This window comes from Oreochromis aureus, linkage group 23 (genome assembly GCF_013358895.1).
Source record: "Oreochromis aureus strain Israel breed Guangdong linkage group 23, ZZ_aureus, whole genome shotgun sequence".
Lineage (NCBI taxonomy): Eukaryota > Metazoa > Chordata > Actinopteri > Cichliformes > Cichlidae > Oreochromis > Oreochromis aureus.
Genome location: NC_052963.1, coordinates 909733 through 931735, shown reverse-complemented (window position 1 = coordinate 931735; position 22003 = coordinate 909733). Strand labels below are relative to the sequence as shown.

Below are 22003 nucleotides of genomic sequence, written 5' to 3'. Positions count from 1 at the left end.
GGGCCATAAATCACTCAGTTTGACATAAGGGGCCTAATATCCCTCCTGGCTTACATGGGAAACACATATTGGGGAAATAACTGAGAAATGTAAAAAGATTTTGAATATTTTAAGATGTTTAAAAGGCGGCGAGTGGGGTGCAGATAGGACAGCATTAAAAGCTTTACATATAGGTCTCATTACATCAGTTCTGTTTTATGGTTCAGTGGCTGAAACATTGTTAAATAACTCGGATAAAATTCATTATCAAGCACTGAGGTTGTGTTGTGGGGCCATTAAAACTACACCAGTGTCCACACTGTGAGTTGGAATGGGTGAACAACCATTAGAAATCAGAAGACATCAAATTTCTTTAACTTACTGTGCAAAGTTAAAGGGACACAGTGAAAATCATAAAGCTCAGAAAATAATTAAACCTTGTTTAAGAACAAGAAAAAGAAAGTGAACGAATAAGAAGTTTTGGTTGGATTATAGGGGAAAAATCAATGAGATAGGAATTAGTAACAAACATATTAGTCCAGCAGAACTATTTTCAATTTTACTGCCATGGATATATGACCAAACAACTCCTGATTTAATTTATTACACAAGGGAAGAGCCAGGTATATGATTATATAAGGGAAAAGTATTCAGGACATGTGGAGATATACACTGATGCATTGTAATTGTTAGATAATAAAGTGGGTGTTGTGTTTGTTATTCCAGAAACAAGCTTTGTGATAAATAAAAGAATTACTGATGATTTAACAGTTTATACTGGGCAGCTGTAGCAGTTTTAGTCACTTCAAACTGGGTGGAGGAGGCACCAGTAGGAAGTATTTGAATATCTGTTTTTTGGGTTTTTTTTCAATATTTTTATTAGGATTTTCTCATAGCAACAGACAAAGACAAAAGAAAAAGTACACTAGGACCAGAACTTACCTCAGGCAGTACACAATTTTGAGGCACATACAAGGCAGTTGAGGTAAACCACAACCCCTCCAGGAATCAAAACAAATCACAGTAAGACCAATAGTCAGGCAAATTAATTCAGTTTGGGAAAGCCCCGCAACAAGGAGGATGACTGTACAGGTCCAACATATTTCATATATGGGTTCCAGGTTCTGTGGAAAGAGTCCAAGGTGGAGTTGAGCATACAAGTTATATATTCATTGGGAATACAGTCCATAACAATGTTATGCCAGGATTTCTGAGGTGGGATTGCTAGCCTGCCCCAGAGGAGCAGGATATTCTTCCTGGCTGCAAAAGATAACAGCTGGAACAGACTCTTGTGCTTGCCTTTGATAACCAGATTTTCCATTACTCCCAGTATAAGACATAGAGGGTCCAGAGGAACAGCGGGATTGAAAATAACTGAAAGCACCTTTGCAACATCAGACCAAAACTTTTTAATTTTCACACATGACCAAAACCAATGCATAAAGTCACCCTCCTCCACATCACACTTCCAGCATAAAGGGGAGGAGTTTACATCTATTTGACTTTTTACAGAGGGTGTGATGTATGCACAATGAATACATCACACAATTTTTAACTGAAACTATTTAGCCCGGTTACAGAGAAATATCCTAGAGGCACAGGCCCAAATCTCCTGCCAGTCTGGACCATTTCTAGAGTGGCCTAGGTCTCTTTCCCAAGCCTGTTTAGCAGCCAGGAATTGAGGGGCTGAGCCGGAGTTAAGAACCCTGTAAATGGAACTGATGGAAATATTTAGGTTTTTAAAGAGCAACAAGTGTTTATATGAGACCATAGGTGTAAAAGCTGTTCTGATCCACACTCCAGTCCAGAAGGTGGCGGTAATGTACCTGAAGTTTGACAAGATAGACGAAGAAGAAGAAGAGGAGAGGGGCACTACACCTGTCAGATGGTTTGCTTGTTACGCTTGTTTGAAAAAAAATCCCCCTGTCAGATAGTTTTTTTTCCCTGCAAGCTGATTGGTGAACGAATAGCCACTTCCTATTGGTTTACTATAGTGACATCATAATGATTGACAGAAGCGACAGCTATCATTGTAATCTGAGTCGCAGTTCTTTTAACTCAAAGTATTAATTCAATAAGATTTTATTTATACAGCACCAAATCACAACAGCATTCACCTCAAGGCGCTTTACATTGTAAGGTAGACCCTTCAGGGAGGGGCGGGGCCATCTGCTGCGACTGGTTGGGGTGAGAGAAGGAAGACAGGATAAAGACATGCTGTGGAAGAGAGACAGAGGTTAATAATAAGTATGAGTATTAGGACGTTATATGGTAACATCTGGACTGATGTGTTTACACACTCTAAGAAATAAAATGTTGTATTTACTCCACCCAGTTATGTCAACCGGTTCCACACAACTGGGTTAGTGAAATATAAAATGTATGATATATTTAATTTGAACAAGAAATTTTAAGTAAATCTGATAAATCTACTCACCCAAAACATGCTCTACTGAAACTATAGGATTAAATCACTTTAACAGAATTGCAACTTACTCTATTTAAGTTTGTAAATTAAAAAAATCGAACAAGTTTAGTCAGTTAACCTAACTTTAATAACACTTTGTGTTAAACTTGTTGAAGCACACTTTGAGCAGTTCAAATGCTTCTGGATCTTTTTTCCTAAACAATCTTTACATATATTCAAGTGCATTTTAAGTGCAGGAAGACAAGATACAGAATCTCATGTTAAACTGAAATGATTAAAACTGGAAAGTGTTGTGATTCCAACATTTTTCACATTAACATGACTTCATTTAAACTTGATTGGGCTACAATGAAAAGCCCACAATACAGCAGGTAGAAATTACTTTAGTGTCATTTTTGTCCATATTTTGAAAAATAACCTTTGCTTCAAAACTTAAACTGAAGTCCAAAGTTAGGAGCAGTCTTTTTCAGTGTAGTTGGATGTTGGTAAAGGTTAGAGAACAAAGAACGCAGAAAAGTGAAAGGCTTGCAGAAGTTCTTGCGGCAATTCAAACTGAACAGTTTATGAAGAGCAAGGAGAAGGGTTCGAGAACCTTAAAGTTCAGTGTCCTCTATAGTTCAGTGCAGGCTGTTTCACTCAAGCAGTTTGTTTTTCAGAACCTGCACCTTCATGGATAGGTTGTTCCCATCCAACTCCATCAGCACCTTCTGAAGAAATTCAAATGTGTATTTCAGGTGCTTTGGCTAGCTCAGATTTAGACTGTAGATTAGTCCAAGCAGGAGGGCACAACACTTTGCCACATCACTAAGAGCTTGCAGCACAGTGCATCCTTCTATGATAACACCAATGTCCTCAGGTGTATCTGCAGAGTTTGCTCCTTCATGTCTGACAACATAGACTCCCAAAGTCAGCTGCTCCGTTTCTCTGCTTGCACCAAGATCCACATCCTTTAAATAAAAATAAAAGAAAAAGATAAGTTAATTGCATACATATACATATGGACAAGTAAATCCACCTTCCATTTCCAATCCCAAATTAAAAAAAGGAAAATAACTGAACTGTTTTCCTTTTTTAACTTACCAAGAATTCCTTGAACAGGTCATCTGGCTTTTCATTTAAGTAGACACAGACAGCTTTCAGAATGCATTCCCGTCGAACATCAACGCTGGGATTCTGGTGGAGATAAGAACTCAATATGAGAGAAGTTTCCTATTTTGGTTCCTTTCAACCTCTTTACAAAACAAAGTCAAAAATATTAACACATAATCCAGATATGTGATTAAGCAATGTTTGATAACTCACATCAGTGACGTGCAGTGAGGTTCATGATTGGTAAGGCACTGACTCCTCTGAGTCAGATCAACAAATATATGAACCCAAAAATAGAAGCTTTTCAATTTCGACATTACGTGAAAGCTTTCATTTTTGCTTTAATCAATTCTAGATTGTTCAACAATATATTTAATAATTGTGCCCCTAAAAATATTAAAATTAAATAGAAGATTAGAACTGGGCAATATGAACTTAAAATCCTATCATGACATTTTGTGGATAACAATAAGTCTGTGAAGGTTCTCAGTCATCCAGGTCATCGTAGTCTAAGGAGCTTGGAAAAAAAAGTGAAGCTTCTTCAGTGAAGAAGCTTCTCAGATGAGAGATGAAACGTCTTCAAGCAACTTAAAGAAGTCCAGACGCTTTTCTTTCCAAGCTTCTTAATAATAAGAGTTACAATAAAAGATCATAATAGTATTTTTGCCTATAAATCTATCAATGCAGCCTCACAAATACAAATACTGCAAATTAAACTTAGCAAATGTGCTATTTAGACAAACCAGCAGTTATTTATCTTGTTGAATTGATGATAAGTTTGACATTAATGGAAGTAATAGTCTCAACTAAATTATCATATATTTTTTTTAGAGGTTTGAAAGCAGTCTATCATTTTAATCACATAGGACGTGTGCTATCACAATATTGATAAGCGATGCAATAAGTGCCCAGCCCTACAGAAGATGCATTACAATTTATTTAGGTTTGGTGTGTCTCATTTTTGTGTGTAGTAAATAAATTGGTCAAATGACCTGGAAGCAATTATAGAAAAATCATTAATTTTACATCAATTTATTAATTTATAAATAGGAGATGCATTGAAATAAAATTGGTGCATCTCATTGCTTAGGACTGATTTGGTGTCAATTTGTCCTTTGTGAAATTAACTGATGTTCCCTAAGTGCGCTGCTTTATCCACTGTGTCAATGGCGCTCTCAGTGTAATGTGATTACACTGTGAATCCATATACGTGTACCTCTTATACATGTTGCCTTTAGGGTTCAGCACTGCCCTCCATTAGCCTGACTCCATGCATTTTTGCAGCACATTTATGACCAATAACATTAAACATGTAACACACATTCGTCAAATAAATGAAGTAGTCTGCATCAAGTCATCATCTGTATTGCATGTGTAATCAAACATGTACGTTGGCAATTTAGAGAAACAGCAGTGGGATTGCGCATGTATGTGTCCGCGGTGAGACACAGAATCATCATTGCCTCCTCTCAGCGTTTTACCTTGTATTTGAACAGAAAATTGACCATAAAAATATTGAAATCACACAGAAAGCAAATTTAAAATCTAGTGTACAAATTGAATTTCTCTTTTGTTAGTATTTTACTTCTCATTAAGGTGCCTCACTTGACTGCATGTCACTGATTCACATGTATCTACAAAATATTCAGATATACACATATTCAGTTGAAAAAAAAATTCTGATTAATGACAGACAGAAGTTTAAGAAGCATTCAAATAATTTCAGAGCTCAATCAAGGTCAACTAAAATACATACCCCATCCATGGCTGCCATGATTAAGTTGATATTGCGTTTAGCTGTTCCCCCCTTCTTTTTGAACACTCTAAGAAGGTGGTCAGCGTAGTGGTCCAGCTTGGCCATGAAAGTCGACAACAAAGGGACCATGGTGATGCAGGTGAACTCCGCAACAACCTGAAACATATTAAAAATTACAACTAGAGAGTATTCTCTATTAATTTTTTAGAGGCCACATGCAAGAATGTTACAACTTTCAGTCAAACATTTTGTATCTTTTAAAATGAACAATTTACAGTACTTTGTTCTTCTTCAAATACAGGTTCTTATGAAAATGACTTGCAATAACAAAGTTAGTTAGAATGACCTCAGTCTCTGAAAACAGGGCAGGCCAACTGTTGTTGACCTCTGCAATGAATGGCATGTCTTTGATGATTTCCTGTCTTCGGTAGCGATGATAACCAATGGAAACTGATACAAGGAGTTAAATACATTATATATAACAGTATTACACATTATTCTGCACTTCAATGACAACAGATGAACGCATGTCTTATACTTTACAAATCAAAGTGTTAATCGCTTAAATCCCTGCGTTTGACACTAAACCAGAAATCAACATGGAGTCGAATTCTTTCAAACAATGTAGCAACTTAATTGATGCACATTTCTAAAATACACTACACATTTATTTCATTCTTCAAACTACAGGATCGCTGGCGCTCCCAGTGGTCATTACTGATGTCAGGGAGCAGGTGCGGTAGATGTTGGGAGTAATTTTAAAACTGTCGGTCTTAGTAGGCAAGTCTCACCTTAACAGGAATCGCAAAAGATTTTGGAAAATTACACCGAAGCAGGTTCAACAATATTTGTTAAATGTCTTCATACTTCTAACATGTGAGCGAGGTATACAAGCTAGAGTGTTAAAAAATTTACCAGGCATCACTTGTTTAAAAAAAAATGCAAAAGTATTCCCGAAAGTGTCAGATGTTTATCAGTTAGTATACATTAATCAAATTTGTCATCCTTAAATTGTTGTACTTACCAAATAATCCTCAGATGGCGATGGATTCTATCCAGGATGCTAAGCATATGCAAGTCTCAGTTGAAAATGGCGGATGATCAAACTTCCACACTGCACATGTGCAAACTCAGAAGTACGGAGAGCCTATTAGGACAATCCTCTTTAAATTAAAGTGCTCTTCATTTTAAATGAACTTTTTACGTTGGATTTAATTTACTGCATTTTGTTGTATTGAAATATTATGTTGTTAATTAAATTCAAAACAACATACTTGTGTTTAAAGTTAAAAATCAATTGGTGGCATTAGTTTTAACATGAAACATTTACATAATGCTACCAACATCAGTGTGTCATTTCTTAGAGTGCAGACAACATTTTAATGATGAGTTTAAAGTCTGTAGGTTGCAGCCATTGCTCTAACACTCTGTATAAATGTAACAGGGCTCAGTGCTGGTTCTCACAGTTTGAGCTGCTTCAGGCTTTATTTGTGGAAAGCTTACTAAAAAGCTAGTACTGCTGCGAGGTAACATTTTTCATAAAACTAAGATGATCTTTGAACAGCAGGGCTAAATGCAGTGATGCTAGCGTTAACCATGGTATCACGTTACCTTCAACAGGTAGTAAGGCTGAGTCCACAGGTGCACAGCTGGAGGATCACCTCTCCACTTCACTGCAGAGTCCCTTCATATTCTTCATATATCTATGTTGGGCAGCCTTAATGCCCTTTGTACAAGCGCACACACACTTCTTAGCAGTGCAAAGCTACAAACAGCCAGCAATCAGAGAGCTCCTTACATTGCACGGTGTGGCTAATTAGCATTGCTTTTTCAAGGACCAGAGGAGTCAAGAAAAAGCTAATATCATAACTAACATGATAGCTAATCCAAGAGCTAATCCTGTAGAAAATGTATAGCTGTTACAACCATCTCCTTCCCCAAAGTAAGAACAGTTTAATGATTTTAATCCTTAGCAGGTACTGCAAATCACTGCAAAAGCTGAGAATTCAGGATCCAGTGATCTTCCCAGTGTAGGTTACTAGAGCAGCAACAAAGTTTTCTCTGAGACGCAGGAGAAAGTGTTGGCTGACTATTTGAGTCGGGCAGCAGACCTTTGTTATGGACTGTCTCCATGTGAGGTAAGGTGACAGGGTAGACAGAGGCACCTGACCAGTTAAAAAAACATTTTGTGTATATGTACCCAGGTGTTATTCCACTTTCTTTTAGGTCAGAAAGTGTGCTTTTCAAGTCGCAGTAACAGATAACATCAAACAGTGACAACCATGGGATGAGAAACAGATAGCAGGGCCTGACTGGTTCATAATGTTTGTGAAGCTGAACCCCAGCCTGTCGCAGTGCACAGCCAACCAGCCTTGCACAGGACACACGCTTTGATCACACCACCAAACCATGCTACAAGCAGCATAACTCCAGAGCCTTTCATGTCTGTAACACATGCTCATAGTGAACCTGCTCTTAGTTGTGAATAGCACAGGGCGCCACTGTTGGGCCTGCCCATTCTGTGGCAAATGGTAAGTGGGCGCAACAGATTCTCCTCCATGCTCCTGAGGCTCTGCTGGGAGACGAAGCTTAAGGTTAAACATGTGCAGCAATGATATTGATCTATATAACGTATACATGGGGTGGCTGTGGCTCAGGAGGTGGACCAGGTCACCTACTAATGGATGGTTCGATCCCGCTCTGCTCTAATCTGCCTGCCAAATATCTCAAGTTGCTCTGTGCTGCATCCATCGGAGTATGAATGAGTGTGAATGTTAGATAGAAAGTGTGCGGCAAGTTGTGTAGAGTGTTGTGAGTATAAGAACCAGTCCAATTTACACTCATGGGGAACACTTTCTGCAGATTAAGTACTTTTACTTTTCAAGTTAAACTATATTGTATGACTGCACACACATGTGTTATAGTTTAGTGACGTGTTATCATAAATAAAATATTTGTTCAACTATAGTAACAATATTTGACAATTCTTCAGCCAATGAGGAATGAATACCAAAAGATGAAGACGTCCAGGAAGAGTGCATCAAGCTGTTGGAGGTTGCCAGCGTATGTAAAGTAGCACAAAATGGTAAGTTTTCATCTAGTCCAGTGGAGGACGCTGGGGTGGGGGTTTTCATGAGCTCTGCTTGAATCTCTATTTATTATTTATTACTGTAAGTGTTCAGAATTCAGAAGTTCAGAGTTTAAACATAACCACAGATGTAATTTTCTTCTTCAGACACAGTTGATCTGATCAAATGTAATGTGTAGATCTTTTACTATTTCAGCTAAAAGAGAAGCCACTGTTCTGACATACAGCCCTCTCACTGGAAGATGTGGATTTCAGTCACAGATATGAAACAGATGAACCACTGCAAACCTGCACACTGAAACTTTGTCCTGCATTTTGGGCTCAACCCAAAGACATAGTGTAACTGGTGAATGTACATGCCTGTAAGTGTCAATGTGAGCATGTTTAATTGCCTCAGGGATAGACTGGAGACCTGTCTACGGTGTGCTTTCTCTCTATGACAGCAGGACAGGCTCCAGCTCCCCCACAACCCTAAAATAAAATGCAAGATTTAAAAAAGAAAAATAGGTGAAATATTACTGCCCTGAGTCTCTTATTAGAGTTTTCTCAGGATTTATTTGGCTTTAACAAAATGAGTTAATTCATTCATGATTAACATGCTGTTAGAAGCAAATTTTCCCTGTAAACCTCTGGCTGTTCAGCTCTGCCACTGTCAGGAATAAAATGATTAAATAAAGCTGTTTTTGGTTGATTTTATATGGACATTGCTATGTGTTCAGTAAAGAGTTGGCCCTCCATGTAATAAGAGACCAAAGCATTGATTCAGCACTATGACTGAATTGAGTTATCTCAAAATATCGATTTTGTGCAGAATTTTTTTTTCTATAAACAAATATAAACATCGATATCATGAGAAATCATAGTTTTAGTTGAACTATTTTGATGTAGATGTAATAGTACTGTTGTACTGTTTGTTTTTGATCCTTCGCTGGAGAAAACATTTCCAGTTCAACTTTAAATGGTCCTACGTTCATGTAATGATCTTGACCACATTAGAAAATTGTTGATATGGAAGGAATCATGAAATAATATGATGGCTTCATTTTATAGCTGCAGTTATTGTACAAAAAGTATTCATGCTTTTTTTAATGGAACATGTAGAGACCAGAAGGGATTTTGCAAACATCATAGTTAAAGTCAGGGTGATATTTTTTCTGGGCCGAACAGAATGTCCCAGACTTGGATTAATAACTAATAAGATCATCAGCATGCAAGAAAACGAAAGATAAAATAGTTCCATCATTACGTGAAAATGATGTTTATTTGTAGCTGGATGTGTGCTACACTGCACATTATGCGCCTGTGTAAACAAACACAGACATGTTGAAACACAGCTGGATAATAAAAACTCAAGCAAATCGTCTACAATCTTTTTGACTTTTCTGAGAAACTGGTGCAGCTGGATGTGGGGGAGGTGCACACAAGCAGCCATGCAAACTGTTGGGAGGTGTGCTCGCTTTTTCATTTCCAGCCTCCAGCTGGTTCACAGTGGGACAGTACAAAGCTGTATTTAAGAAATAAAAGAGGAAAATTCTTTACCAACTCAGTAAATTCACTTACTGTTGTCAATAAAAAATAAAATAATTCAGCGGGTTTTTAATAATGACTCGTTCACTCTCTAAGAAACATCTCTCATGGTATCAGCTCTGCTATGATTCTGCTGTTATAAAGCTTTTACTTACACAAAGTGTCTTCCTAAACTTTTGTATGTTAGCACTGGGGACAAAACATTAAGAACACGTATTTCAGTAATAAGTGTAAAGTAAAATATTCAACTTAACAACATATAATAATCAGTTTGTCATGAGCAGATGCAAAGATTCTGTATTGAAGCAGATACATCATTTTTGCCTGTGTGGGCTCTCTTCAGCTTCCACCCACAGTCAAACACATGCATCCACATAGGTTAATGAGTGATTCCAAATCAATGGCAGGTGTGAATGGTTGTCTGTGTGTTAGCCTTGGACATACTGGCCTATGGCGTTATTTTTGTGCCACTAGAATTTGCAAGTACAAGTGTTGCATTTTGAGGAGAAATTCATTTTGAGCGAACAAAATTCATTGCTGCGTGCAAAAAATGTATTTCAGTGTTTGCTATTATCCATATACACACACAATGACAGCCCCTCTCACTCAGGTTTTGCATTTGCTCTTGCTCAGAAAAAGAAATATGAACATGCAGATGGATACACAAAAGTATCCCAATGTTTCCAAGTGTCAAGAGCCGAACTGATAAGTATCATTGAGATGTTCAAAGAAAGCCACACAATTAAGAACAAGGCTGGCAGAAGTAGGGGGAAATAAATAGTGAGAGATGTATCTAAAGACTCCAGAACAACTGCCAACACACGAGTGAATGACTTAGCCGAGTCAGGAAGTCCTAGCAAAACTGCTGGTTAAGGATAAAAACAGATCGAGTAAAATCAAAATTCACCTCAACACCCACTTATGTCAATTGGCGGTCTTCTTAAATAAAAAAAGAAAATTCTTCTTATTAGGAAAGATTGGATGGAGAACATTTGATGTTTAGAAATCTGGTTAAATTTATTAAACCACCCAAAAACTATTGAGAGTTGAGACCAGGAAGCAGAGATGCAAAACCTCTTTTCAGCTTCTCGCCTCCTGCCATCCCCACAGAGACTGCCTGGTCCAAGACCACCAAAAATCATCAAAAACAATCCAAACATAAAATATCTCCACAATTTAGAGAGAGAACAGTATTCAAAACAAACTAATAAAGAAAGTAAGAGAAAAGTTTAAAACACAGGAGCACTTGAACCAGGCTGCAGGCCGGTTGACTCAGGCTTGTGACACCCTGTGGGAACCAAAGACTAAAACAGTTAAATGTGGACTATTAAGCATAATGTCTCTCTCTTCTGATTACCTGTTAGTGAATGATTGATGTATTCTGCCTGACAGAGACCTGGTTACACCAGGATGAATATGTTAGTTTAAATGGATAAACACTCTGTCAGTCCTTAAAGCACATAAAAAGGAGGAGTAGCAGCAGTCTTTCAAACCTACGTATAGATTAACCAAAGACAGTCATTTGAAAGTGTGACTGACAGAGCAGCTGGTTGAACTCTGTTCCCACAGAGGTGGATTATATTGGTCATAGTGTTACATCCTCAATGCACACGACCCTGGACATTGTTGCTCATCTGGAAAAGAAAGCCTCAGTTCAGAAGTGCTTGACTCCCTGTTCACAAATGTGCACCTTTAAAAACTTAACCTGTAAGCTGGAGAAGAAATGGTGCTGGACTAACCCAGAAGATCTTCATATAGTCAGGAAAGAGAGTTTCTTCATCTATAAAAGAGGTCTGTAGGGTGGTGTGGGGTGCTGGTGATGGTGGATGCTGGCTGGCCTCTGCCGCAGGGGTTCAGGTGTGGAGTCTGGGGCCTTGGTGTTCAGGGTTACCCGTTTTCTGGTTGATTCCCTCCCTCCATGGGAGTGATCTACCTCTCGGTCTCAAATATCTTTGTGTGTTCTTGTGTCATTCGTTTGTGGGTGTGTGTGAGTGAATGTCTATATTTGTGTGTGTGTGTGTGTGTGTGTGTGTGTGTGTGTGTGTGTGTGTGTGAGACTATGCCTGGGTGGTCGTTTAGTGTGGAGAGGTCGTCCCTCCCTATTTCTCTCCCTGTAGGAGCTAGGTGACTGCTGCTCAGGAGGTAGAGCAGAGTGGGGATTCTCTCGCTGGCTGCCTCAGTCTGCATCCCAAAGGATCCTTGATGACCCAGATCCTTTGCTTACTTGTGCTGCAATATGCCTAGGCTGCCGGGGGCTTTCCATGATGCACTGAGCACCTTCATTAACATCTTTTCAATCTGTGTTTATACACCACTTTCTATTCAGTTATTAGTTATTATTAAACTTTAGCTCTGCTTCACAATGTGTCTTCCTGCGCTCACCCCAGACCGGTCAGGGCAGATGGCTGTCCCTCCCTGGCCTCATTTTTCCTCCTGTTAAAAGTTCTTTCCATTCTTCTTTGGTGGAATGATTGACTGAAGAAGAATGGGCTGGGATCAGTCAGGAGATGTGTGTGAGACTTACTGAATACCACAACAAATACCTGCAGATACCTGTTATCAGCAATAAGCATACTTGATTTTATTTTTGCGAACTAATTTTGTTTCTGTGTGCAAAGTAAAACGATACAGTAACAAAAACATAACTATGGTAAAATCCCTTGTTTAACAGCAGTTAGAAAATAATTGTTAAAATAATATAAAAAAATGAAAGTTTTTAATATTTTAATTCTGTCCTCATCTGCACTTTGACCAGAGTGAAACCTGACGACTGCAGAGTATTCATGACTGTCTAAGTAAAAATCTACAGTGCACTGATATAAAGGGGCACATTCACCTGTACAGTAGGTGCGCACAGTCCACCCAACAGGAGCAGTAATGTTGGGACAGGGAGCAAAGAAGAAATGTGCACATTTACTTACTAACCCTACGACCCACACTTGGCACTGTATTAGTGATGTCAAATAAGAATGACAATAAATACAAATGTTTCTATGATTTGGAGCTATTCTCTCATCAGTGAATATAATGTTCCATAAAAAAAAGCATGAATATTTTTGTACAGTAACTGCAGCTATAAAATGAAGCCATCATATTATTTCATGATTCCTTCCATATCAACAATTTTCTAATGTGGTCAACATCATTACATGAACGTAGGACCATTTAAAGTTGAACTGGAAATGTTTTCTCCAGCGAAGGATCAAAAACAAACAGTACAACAGTACAACAGTACTATTACATCTACATCAAAATAGTTCAACTAAAACTATGATTTCTCATGATATCGATGTTTATATTTGTTTATAGAAAAACAATTCTGCACAAAATCGATATTTTGAGATTTTTTTTATTTCAAACATTAAAAGTATGACAGAGTAGGAATAATGCAAAAATCCTGTAACTCCATATTTTTCTCATCATGAATGTTTTAACATTTTATGTAGCTTCATTAAATAAAGTTATTGTTAAAAAATGATCTGAATGTAACAGGATCAGGTGGGAACTGTTTTCAGATTAATGTTATAGTATTCTCTTTATATGTATGAAGAAAGAATCCCACAGCTATTCCAGATGTTTGATCCTGAGGTAAACAAATAAGGAGGAGGGAGGTATACTGGTTCCATCTTTGGATAAAAGGTGAATGTGACGATAACCTAAGAACACAAAAGGAAACAAGAGCGATTAGGAGGCAACAAGGTATATTTATACACACTGACAGATGAGAGAAAAAATACTGCAAATGTCATGATATGGTTCTGCTAGTGAGGGGTTTTTCACCACATCTTTCAAACTCTTATTGTATTATGTAAAATAAACTGGTTCCCAGTAGTCCAGTTCCTTGGAATCATTGGTCTGCCTGCCTATTGATCCCGCTTATCAGTTCCACTCTCACTACAATCAGCTGATTTGTGTGTCAGAGGAGGAAAATAGTGGCGCAGTGTACAGTGTGGATATGGAAATTACTTTTATTATTATTGCACGAAAGGACGAGAGCACGATGGTAAAGTGCAAACTGCATCCAGGACAGAAAGAAACGCGTTATGCTGCTAACACAATCTTATCTTTGCAAGCATCTACACAGACAGCATGCTAACACTAGGTTAGCTTTAACATCAGTCTGGGTTCTTGGCTCAGTGAATGCCGACTCCAACCCAGCAGCCAGACCCTAAACTTCAACAGGTAACAAAAGCAGTGATGAGCCGTCAGGCTAAATACTAAGAGAAAGATCACATGTGTGTCCTCACAGGTAGTGATGTGTGTATGTGGTGTGTAATTGTAGCCCCAGGTTCACATTGTTAAATGGTAATTATGACACAATGCATTTCAGGTCATTTTACAGAGAAACGCCAAAGTAGCAGTTCAACATATTTTCTTCTCCAGGGAGTAATTAATTAATGTACTGCATTACAAAAGTGTTCTGTGTAATGTGTGTAACATATGACTGTTTTTGAGTAATGACCCCAACATTGATCACAAACATTTGTCCCCACATCGTGCAGTCAGTTTGCATAAAGAATATAACGTGTTTGATATGCTTCTTAGCAATGGTGATGACTCTCAAAGAGGAGCACATAAAAACCCAATGAGAACATGGGGGGGGGGGGTTGTATCCTTGTAGGGTCTAGCTTACAATATTAAGCACCTTGAGGCAACTGTTGTTGTGATTTGGTGCTATACAAATAAAAATGAATTGAATTGAACTGATGGACTGGACGTTGTTTTAAATTTTAACATATTACCCAATTCTGTTATATATGTTGCTTTTGAAACATGTTTGACAAAATAATTTAGTAATTTGGTTGAAGTTTAGTAAAAGATCATACTTTGGGATTCACAGTTTTAACGACCTCTTACGATGTTCTGTCTTCTTCTCCATCTTGCTGGTTACTATGAAGACAAAGTTTAAAGAAGAAACTGATCCGTTCAGCATTTTTGAACGTACCTTGCTGCATGCAGCTCAGAGGGAGTGTATACTGGCCCACAAAGTCATTCTTAGATGTCTTGTCATAGTCTTCCACTACAAAGCGCACCATGGCCAGCTCAGGTGTGTGAATGGTGAAATGCAGAGTGTCATACCACATGGGGTTAAACCCTGTAAAAAGGATGAACTGCTCAGCACCAGCGCTCAGACAGGGTCTAATATATCACATTTAAAATGGCTTGGTTTCTGATGAAGCTTATACATAAGTTCAATAAAGAAGACCTGTAATCACTCATCTGCCTGCTTTCCTGTTCTTTACATGACTACTGCCTTACCACGCTGTCAGTCTCAATGCTGACATCATTACTAGTCTAATCTGAGCCAATCAGCCTCCGCTTTGCACGGTTTAAATCTGTCATCCGTCATTCTCCCTTTAAGACCCACCTCCTCCCAATTTCCACCTCAGACACCTCAGCCAGGGCTCCTGGGGGGTCCGGTCCTAAACCTATCACGGCTGGGTTTCCGTTCTGCCATGATGGGTAATCGCAGTCTAACCGCAAAATACATAAATTTTTCTATCTCTATAAATAATGTCCAATTCTTCCAAGTGATCTCTCCTTATCGAACTGAAGTCAGTGTGAGTATGTACCGTTGTTCTCAATATATCTCGTCTCTTGCTTGGCCTGGTCCATAGGAACTCCATGGACCTCCACTCTGACCAGAGGATCCACTATAGAATCTTCTTTGATGTTGACTTTGGGTAACTGCTGACCACTGATCACCTTCATTACATTGAATGAAAACACACATTTTGTTCAGCGTGGTAAAGACATCACTTTTAAAGAGATCCATAGATTTTTTTAATGAAAATATATATAAAAAAATCTCTCTTTCACCTGTATGGTGAGGACAACAGGATGGTAGTCATCCCGTTTTTGAGGCATCTCAGGGTCAAACCTTATGTCCGCTTCTCTCATGAAGCTGGGCTTCAACACATAGCCACAGCAGCCGTTCTGACTAAAAAGTCCATCGTTCACATCCATCCCCTCCCCTGCTGTCTGGAAGTTTAAAGCAACTGAGTGGAAGAGGAGAAAAATCATTTTTTGTGGGGATTTTGGGGAAAGGTTTGGGTCTGTTCAGTTCTGATTAAGTGCATGATGTGCTGGGGCACTTGGCATTTTGTTGTTTTATTATTAAAGCTGCACAGATTTTAGCTTCAGCCAGGATCATTCAGTAGAATAAGTGGTGACATTATGTGGACAGAAATTATTTATGTTTTATTTGAAGGAAAAATATTTGTTTCATGTTAAAGTAATTTTAATTTTCCTTTCTGGATCTCCTTCCTCATCTCTCACTGACACTAGAATTTAAATAAATAAAAAGTGTTTTGGGAATGTCTCCTTACATTTGTATCAGTTTCTGCCTGGGAGGCCTAACTGTCACTTTTTGTTTGTCAGCAGGCTTAGTTATGAATTTAATTACGTTAATATAATTATATTAATTATGAAAAAACTGAACAAAAATGTGAAATAAAATAATTATTATATCCAAGCATGTTTGTTAGAACTCAGAAAATCACAGTTCTTGTGTAAAAGATTAATAATAATTAAATACAATTATTTGTTGGTGTCAAAGAAAAACACAACAATAATAAAGATAAATAAAGGGTTCTTTTTGCAAAGCTGTGTTTCTACCATGGAAACATAATGACCATGGACCCACAAACAATACTTTAGACTGTGTTTAGCCTACTGACAAACCATGTTTCTAACCCTTCAAACACATCATCAGTACGTCATTATAAAAAGCTAAAAAAGTACATCTTTGTAAATGTACACACAGAACTCAGATGGTGGCTGCTGCTAAACATAGTGTTAAAATAAAGGACAATACCGACTTTCTGCTTTAGTTTTGCTTCAGAAAAGATCTAAAGACATTGAAAGGAGCCCGATTTAGGGGATTCCTGTTAGCAAACCTGGTATTTCTGTATTTTTCTTTTTTACCTGGACTACCATGAAAATAAAACTCTTAATCATTCCAAATTAAGAGTGCGATTATATCATCAAGCAAAACATATCACAGTGAGGAGTGATGAACTAGGCATTAATGTAAATGATCTGAGAGCAGCGTTGACAAATGCTTGATATAGACTTAAATCTGTCTTATTGTTGCATCACCAATTTGGCAACCAGCATTCCACATTTCCTGAGGATTAAAATTGGAAGAGTCTGTTCGAAAACCACTGGGATAAACTCTGCTCAGCTGCCGTGAGTTATGGTGCACAAATTCAGCCCCTGAAATAGATATCAGAAATGTTACACTCTCATCTGGTCAAAAACAAAATCTGTATCAGAAAATAAGCATGTGAGTGAACGAACCGGCTTCTCTAAGGTGTTTCCGGGCTTTAGACTCGGTGAAAGAAGCCACCTCATAGAACTTGGAGTGAATACGTGAGTGTTTGAAGCTAGTGAAATGGACACTTTTGCAGTAAACAACACAGTCTGACAGCTCCTTAGAGAGGCGTTGCTTTGACTTCTGTGAAAAACACAAAGGATAAATAAAGTAAGACACGGAATGAAGGTAGTCGTTACTATGCAGACGATACCCCGAAACCTATCACAAATCAATTAATTGGAATACATAGCATGTCTTAAAGCCCTGGGTAAACTGCAGTTTTCTAAATTCAGACAAAAGTTCTTATTGTTCTTGGCCTTAAAAATCTTAGAAACCTGATGTGTAACCAGATGCTAACTGTGGATGATCTTACCTTAGCCTTGAGGAACACTGTGAGGAACCTTGGAGTCATTTTGATCAGGATATGTCCTTCAGTGCACATATTAAACAAATATGTAGGACTGCTTTCCATCTTCATCATCTGTTCAGTTTGCTAGTTTTGGAATATGATGGGGTCCTTATTATTACACAAACTTAGAAGCATCTCCAAGTGTTGCTGAAAAAGTAGTCCATGCATTTGCTACGTCTAGGCTGGAGTCCTATAATTACTTTATTATCAGACTGTTTTAAAATCAAAATTAAAATCACCCTAAAAGTTGATCCTTAACACTTCAGTGAGAGCAATAACTATGTCTAGAAAGAATCACCATATTTCTCTGATATCAGTTTATTTTAAGGGGAACTACATGTATGTGAATGAGAGGGATACGGGTCAAAAGGTGAGCATCAAGGACAAAAAACGGGGAAGATAGGTGAATTTAAATATCTGGGGTCACCCATTCAAAGAAACGCACAGAGCACAATAGAGATGAAGCGAGTGCAGGAAGGGTGGAGTGAGTGGAGATAAGTGTCAGGGGTAACGTGTGAAAGAAGAACAACAGCAAGAGTGGAAGGGACAGTTTACAAGATGGTAGTAAGGCTGCTATGATATGGTTATACTAAACAAAGGATTTTAAATATGGAGTTGGCAGGCAGGAGGAAAATAGGAAGACCACAGAGAAGATTGATGGATGTAGTGAAAGAGGATATGCAGAGGCTTGGAATGACAGGAGGGTGATAGGGATAGGGTGAGATGTAAGGAGATGACCGACTGTAGTAACTCCTAAGAGGAGCAGCCTTTTAGGGGAAGAAGCTACTTCTCCTTGTTGGCATCTGTAAAGTTCATTTAAGATTATTTTCCTCCCATACTATCTTGAATAATGACTCTAAAACTCATAACACTGTATTATCCAAATAAAGCACCCTAGGAAACAGATGCAGCCTTATTTGTTTGTAGAAGTAGAATGGGAGGCGGAGCCTTCAGCTATCAAACACCTCTCCTGTGGAACCAGTTAGGATTTGGGAGAAAAACACAACTGCTACATTAAAGATTAGACTGAAAATTTTCATTATTATTAAAACTTAGAACAGGATAGGCTGATCCTGAAGCATCTGTTTGTTATGCTGCTAAAGGTTGGTTTATCCTTGTCTCCACTTCCGGTATGATGGCGCCTGTGTTTGGCTTTGCTGCTGCCGGTGTTCCAGATCAACTGGCGTTTAGATCAACTGGCGTTGGTCGAACAGATGTGTGGCAGTCTTGCGTTTCAGGAGCTGCTACCGACAAACCAGCAAAAAAACCGCCAAATGTGTCATCTGTGACACTTGTGAGGTTATCTCAAACACACTCCGTCAGTCTTGATGCTGTTGAACAACAAAATGTTTAAAAATGTCGCGAGTTTACCTGGTGATATCCTCACGCGCGACGTGATCGCGAAAACAGCAAACAATTAACACCACGCCGGTGTTGTTCACAGGACAGGAAGAGTAAACGATCGGGAGAATCTTGTCGTCGTTATCGTTCCCCTCGCATGTTTTATGTTAGGTCTAATTGTTGAATGTTGCCATTGTGTTTCTTAAATTTGTACAGTCTTAGTTCAAGCAGTATTATCAAAGCCATTCCTTTGATCCTGAGCACCTCTAACCACTTTGTGTTGGGGGAGGTTTTATTGTAGATACATCCTATCTGAAAGATCTGTTTCTTGTGTTGTAAGCTTCCTGCTTTTATGACCCTTTGGTCAGCAGGAGGTCACACACACACACACACACACACACACACACACACATTCCTACTTACATATAAAAGTTCACACATATACATACAATGCCTTAGAACCATGTGGGTGTTGCTTTGCTGTGTTTTGTGTGAACTGTCTCTCAATAAAAGGCAGCGAGAGGAGGCCGGATTTGGGGTCATTTTCGTGCTGGACACAGATGAGGCCTCCCTTGCGCAAGTAATCGATCAATCGACTGTCTTGTTTTCATTCATGATGAATAAGTCTCTAGAATTAGCGGGGTTTGTGGGAACAGACCCAACATTTTATTTCTCCGGTTTCAGCGTTTTTGCTTCACAACTAAAGCGTGCAGTTTACTTTGTGCACTAACATGGACTCGAGTCAACCACCGCCACCTCTGGCCAAGTGCCACAGCCTACAGCCAGATCAACTTGTGACACACATCTGCACCACGTTTGAATTCGTTTCATGCACAACACATTTGTACCTTTCAATTGTGTCTGTTTGTGCGTCATGCAAATAAACCTTTGAAATGAATGAAATCATACCATATATTTATTATTGGCCTACATTTGTACAAAATTCCAAATTATATACACAAAGTCATAGAAATCACCACTCCAACTGGTCATCATGATTTTAATATTCTCTTTTTCCATAACAATGAAATACGCCTTGGACAAATATGACACATCAATAGTTCATTAGTGTTGTCACATCACATCCTGTAAGCATCTTCTGTCTGTGTCCTTTCTCTGGAAATGAATATTTCCAGCCAATATAGGCAATCCATCAACATGGCTGGAGAGTTGGTAGTTATATACAGTCTGTATAAGTGTGGTTAATCTTATGAACATTTGTAAGGAGATGGCAGTTCTGGAAGCGGGGACTAACTGTGCCTGGATCTATGAGACGGCGCTACCTCAGGAGTGTTCATCCAGACTCTCCTGTTGTTTGGCCTTCCATCCCCACGGTGAGTGGAATTTATGAACGTCGCAGATCAAACTCTGTTTCTTCGTCCCCTAAATCGGGCCACTTCTGTTAATAATATGTCTTCTACCTCGCTGAGCGTGGCGCTTTTTAACACTTGATCAATGACTAATAAAACGTTCTTGTTGAACGATTTTATTCTTTCCAAGAAACTGGACTTCTTATTTCTAACTGAAACCTGGCAGCACGATGGTGACTTTTCATCCTTCATCGAACTCTGCCCGAGTGGGTACTCCTTCATCAGCCAGCCTCGGACGTCGGGTCGAGGAGGAGGTGTCGCTGCGGTGTTTGGAAGCCGGTTTTACTGTCACGCAGTGTTGGTCGGACATTTTTCATCCTTTGAATTACAGCTGGTTAGAATTGGAAATAAAGATCCAATTTACTGCGCTGTAGTGTATCGGCCACCTGGCCTAAACAGCATGTTTTTAAAGGAGTTCAGTGACTTTTTCTCCTCGACCTTGAAGCTGTCCAGACTGGTTATAGTCGGGGATTTTAATATACACATTGATGATGACTCTGACCTCTTTGCCAGAGGTTTCTTTAGCGTCATGGATTCTTTTCATTTTACTCAGCATGTGTCTGGTCCCACACACACCAAAGGACACACACTGGGCCTTGTTTTTACTTAAGGTTTAAACATTGATTTAATTTGTACTGAGGGCATTTTTATTTCTGATCATCATTGTATTCTTTTTAATCTGGCTTTCCATCTGTCCCTCTGTCCTGTTCAACATGTGGTTAGCTCTCGCATCTTAAATTCCTCTACTGCTGTTAAATTTTCCGATGCCTTTAATTTAGTTTTATCTCCTTATAAAGATGTTCATTTTTTAACAAATCTTTTTAATAATCATTGTCTTTCTATTTTAGACAATGTTTGTCCTGTGAAAACTAGACTAGCTCCTGTTTCAAAGTCGTCTCCCTGGATAAATGACAGCATTCGCTTCCATTGCTGCCGTAAGGTTGAGCGTTTATGGAGGAAAACGCGTTTGCATGTCCATCTCCTTCATTTAAAGGACCTTTTAGTCTCTTTTAACACTTCAGTTCGAGATGCGAGGGCTGCCTATTTCTCAGACTTAGTGTAACCCCAAGTGTAAGAGCCAAAGTCAATACTTATGTTTTGTTTATTTGTTATGGTATCTCAGGTGATTGCATGGGGGTGTGGTCACAGTCTATTTACCTGATCTCTGTGTTCGCAGTAGGTGTTGTTGGGTGAGTGGTTTGTGGGCAAACTTTTCTGTTGACCGTCATTTTTTTGGCACATCAGTTAATGCATGCGCTATTTGTAATTTGATTGAAAGCGCAAACGTTTGTCTTTGTTTTGTTCTTAAAATAAATACGCAAAGTACAAGTACGACTCATTATGGATTATTGGAGGCGCGTCACAGGGACACAACCAACTCAGCCGGCCGCGGCTTTATTTATGGATGAAAGTCGCAATATTTAGTCAACAGAAAAACTGTCTTTTATCGCATTCATCAGAAAACAATGAAGAGGATTTTTGGATATATGTTTTGGAGTCACGGAGCTTTCAGATGAGTGGACGCAGTTCTCAAATGAGTAATTGGAAACGGCACCGTCACACTGGCATGGTGGAACGCAGCGCAACAGACACTTCAGAAGCGGTAGGACACGCGGATTCACTCTGTGTATTATTGGATGTTTTGAACACAGTTTGTAAGTGTCACCGCTTGTCCATTGGGGACATTGGTTTGATCTG

The 22003-nt window shown here is 38.8% G+C and overlaps 1 protein-coding gene across 2 annotated transcripts in view; it reads right to left on the bottom strand.

The window, feature by feature from the left end:
• Positions 1-13329: 13329 nt before the first annotated feature.
• plcd4a (phospholipase C, delta 4a) overlaps positions 13330-22003 on the bottom strand; it is an 80820-nt gene continuing 72146 nt past the window's right edge. For both annotated transcript variants that reach the window (XM_031736308.2, XM_039606390.1), the window contains exons 11-16: positions 17170-17326; positions 16969-17085; positions 15688-15866; positions 15441-15573; positions 14813-14962; positions 13330-13523 (exon numbers count right to left, since the gene is read on the bottom strand). In XM_031736308.2, coding sequence (XP_031592168.1) covers positions 13432-13523; positions 14813-14962; positions 15441-15573; positions 15688-15866; positions 16969-17085; positions 17170-17326 — 828 coding nt within the window. In that variant the 3' untranslated portion in view covers positions 13330-13431. The remainder of the gene's footprint in view (positions 13524-14812; positions 14963-15440; positions 15574-15687; positions 15867-16968; positions 17086-17169; positions 17327-22003) is intronic.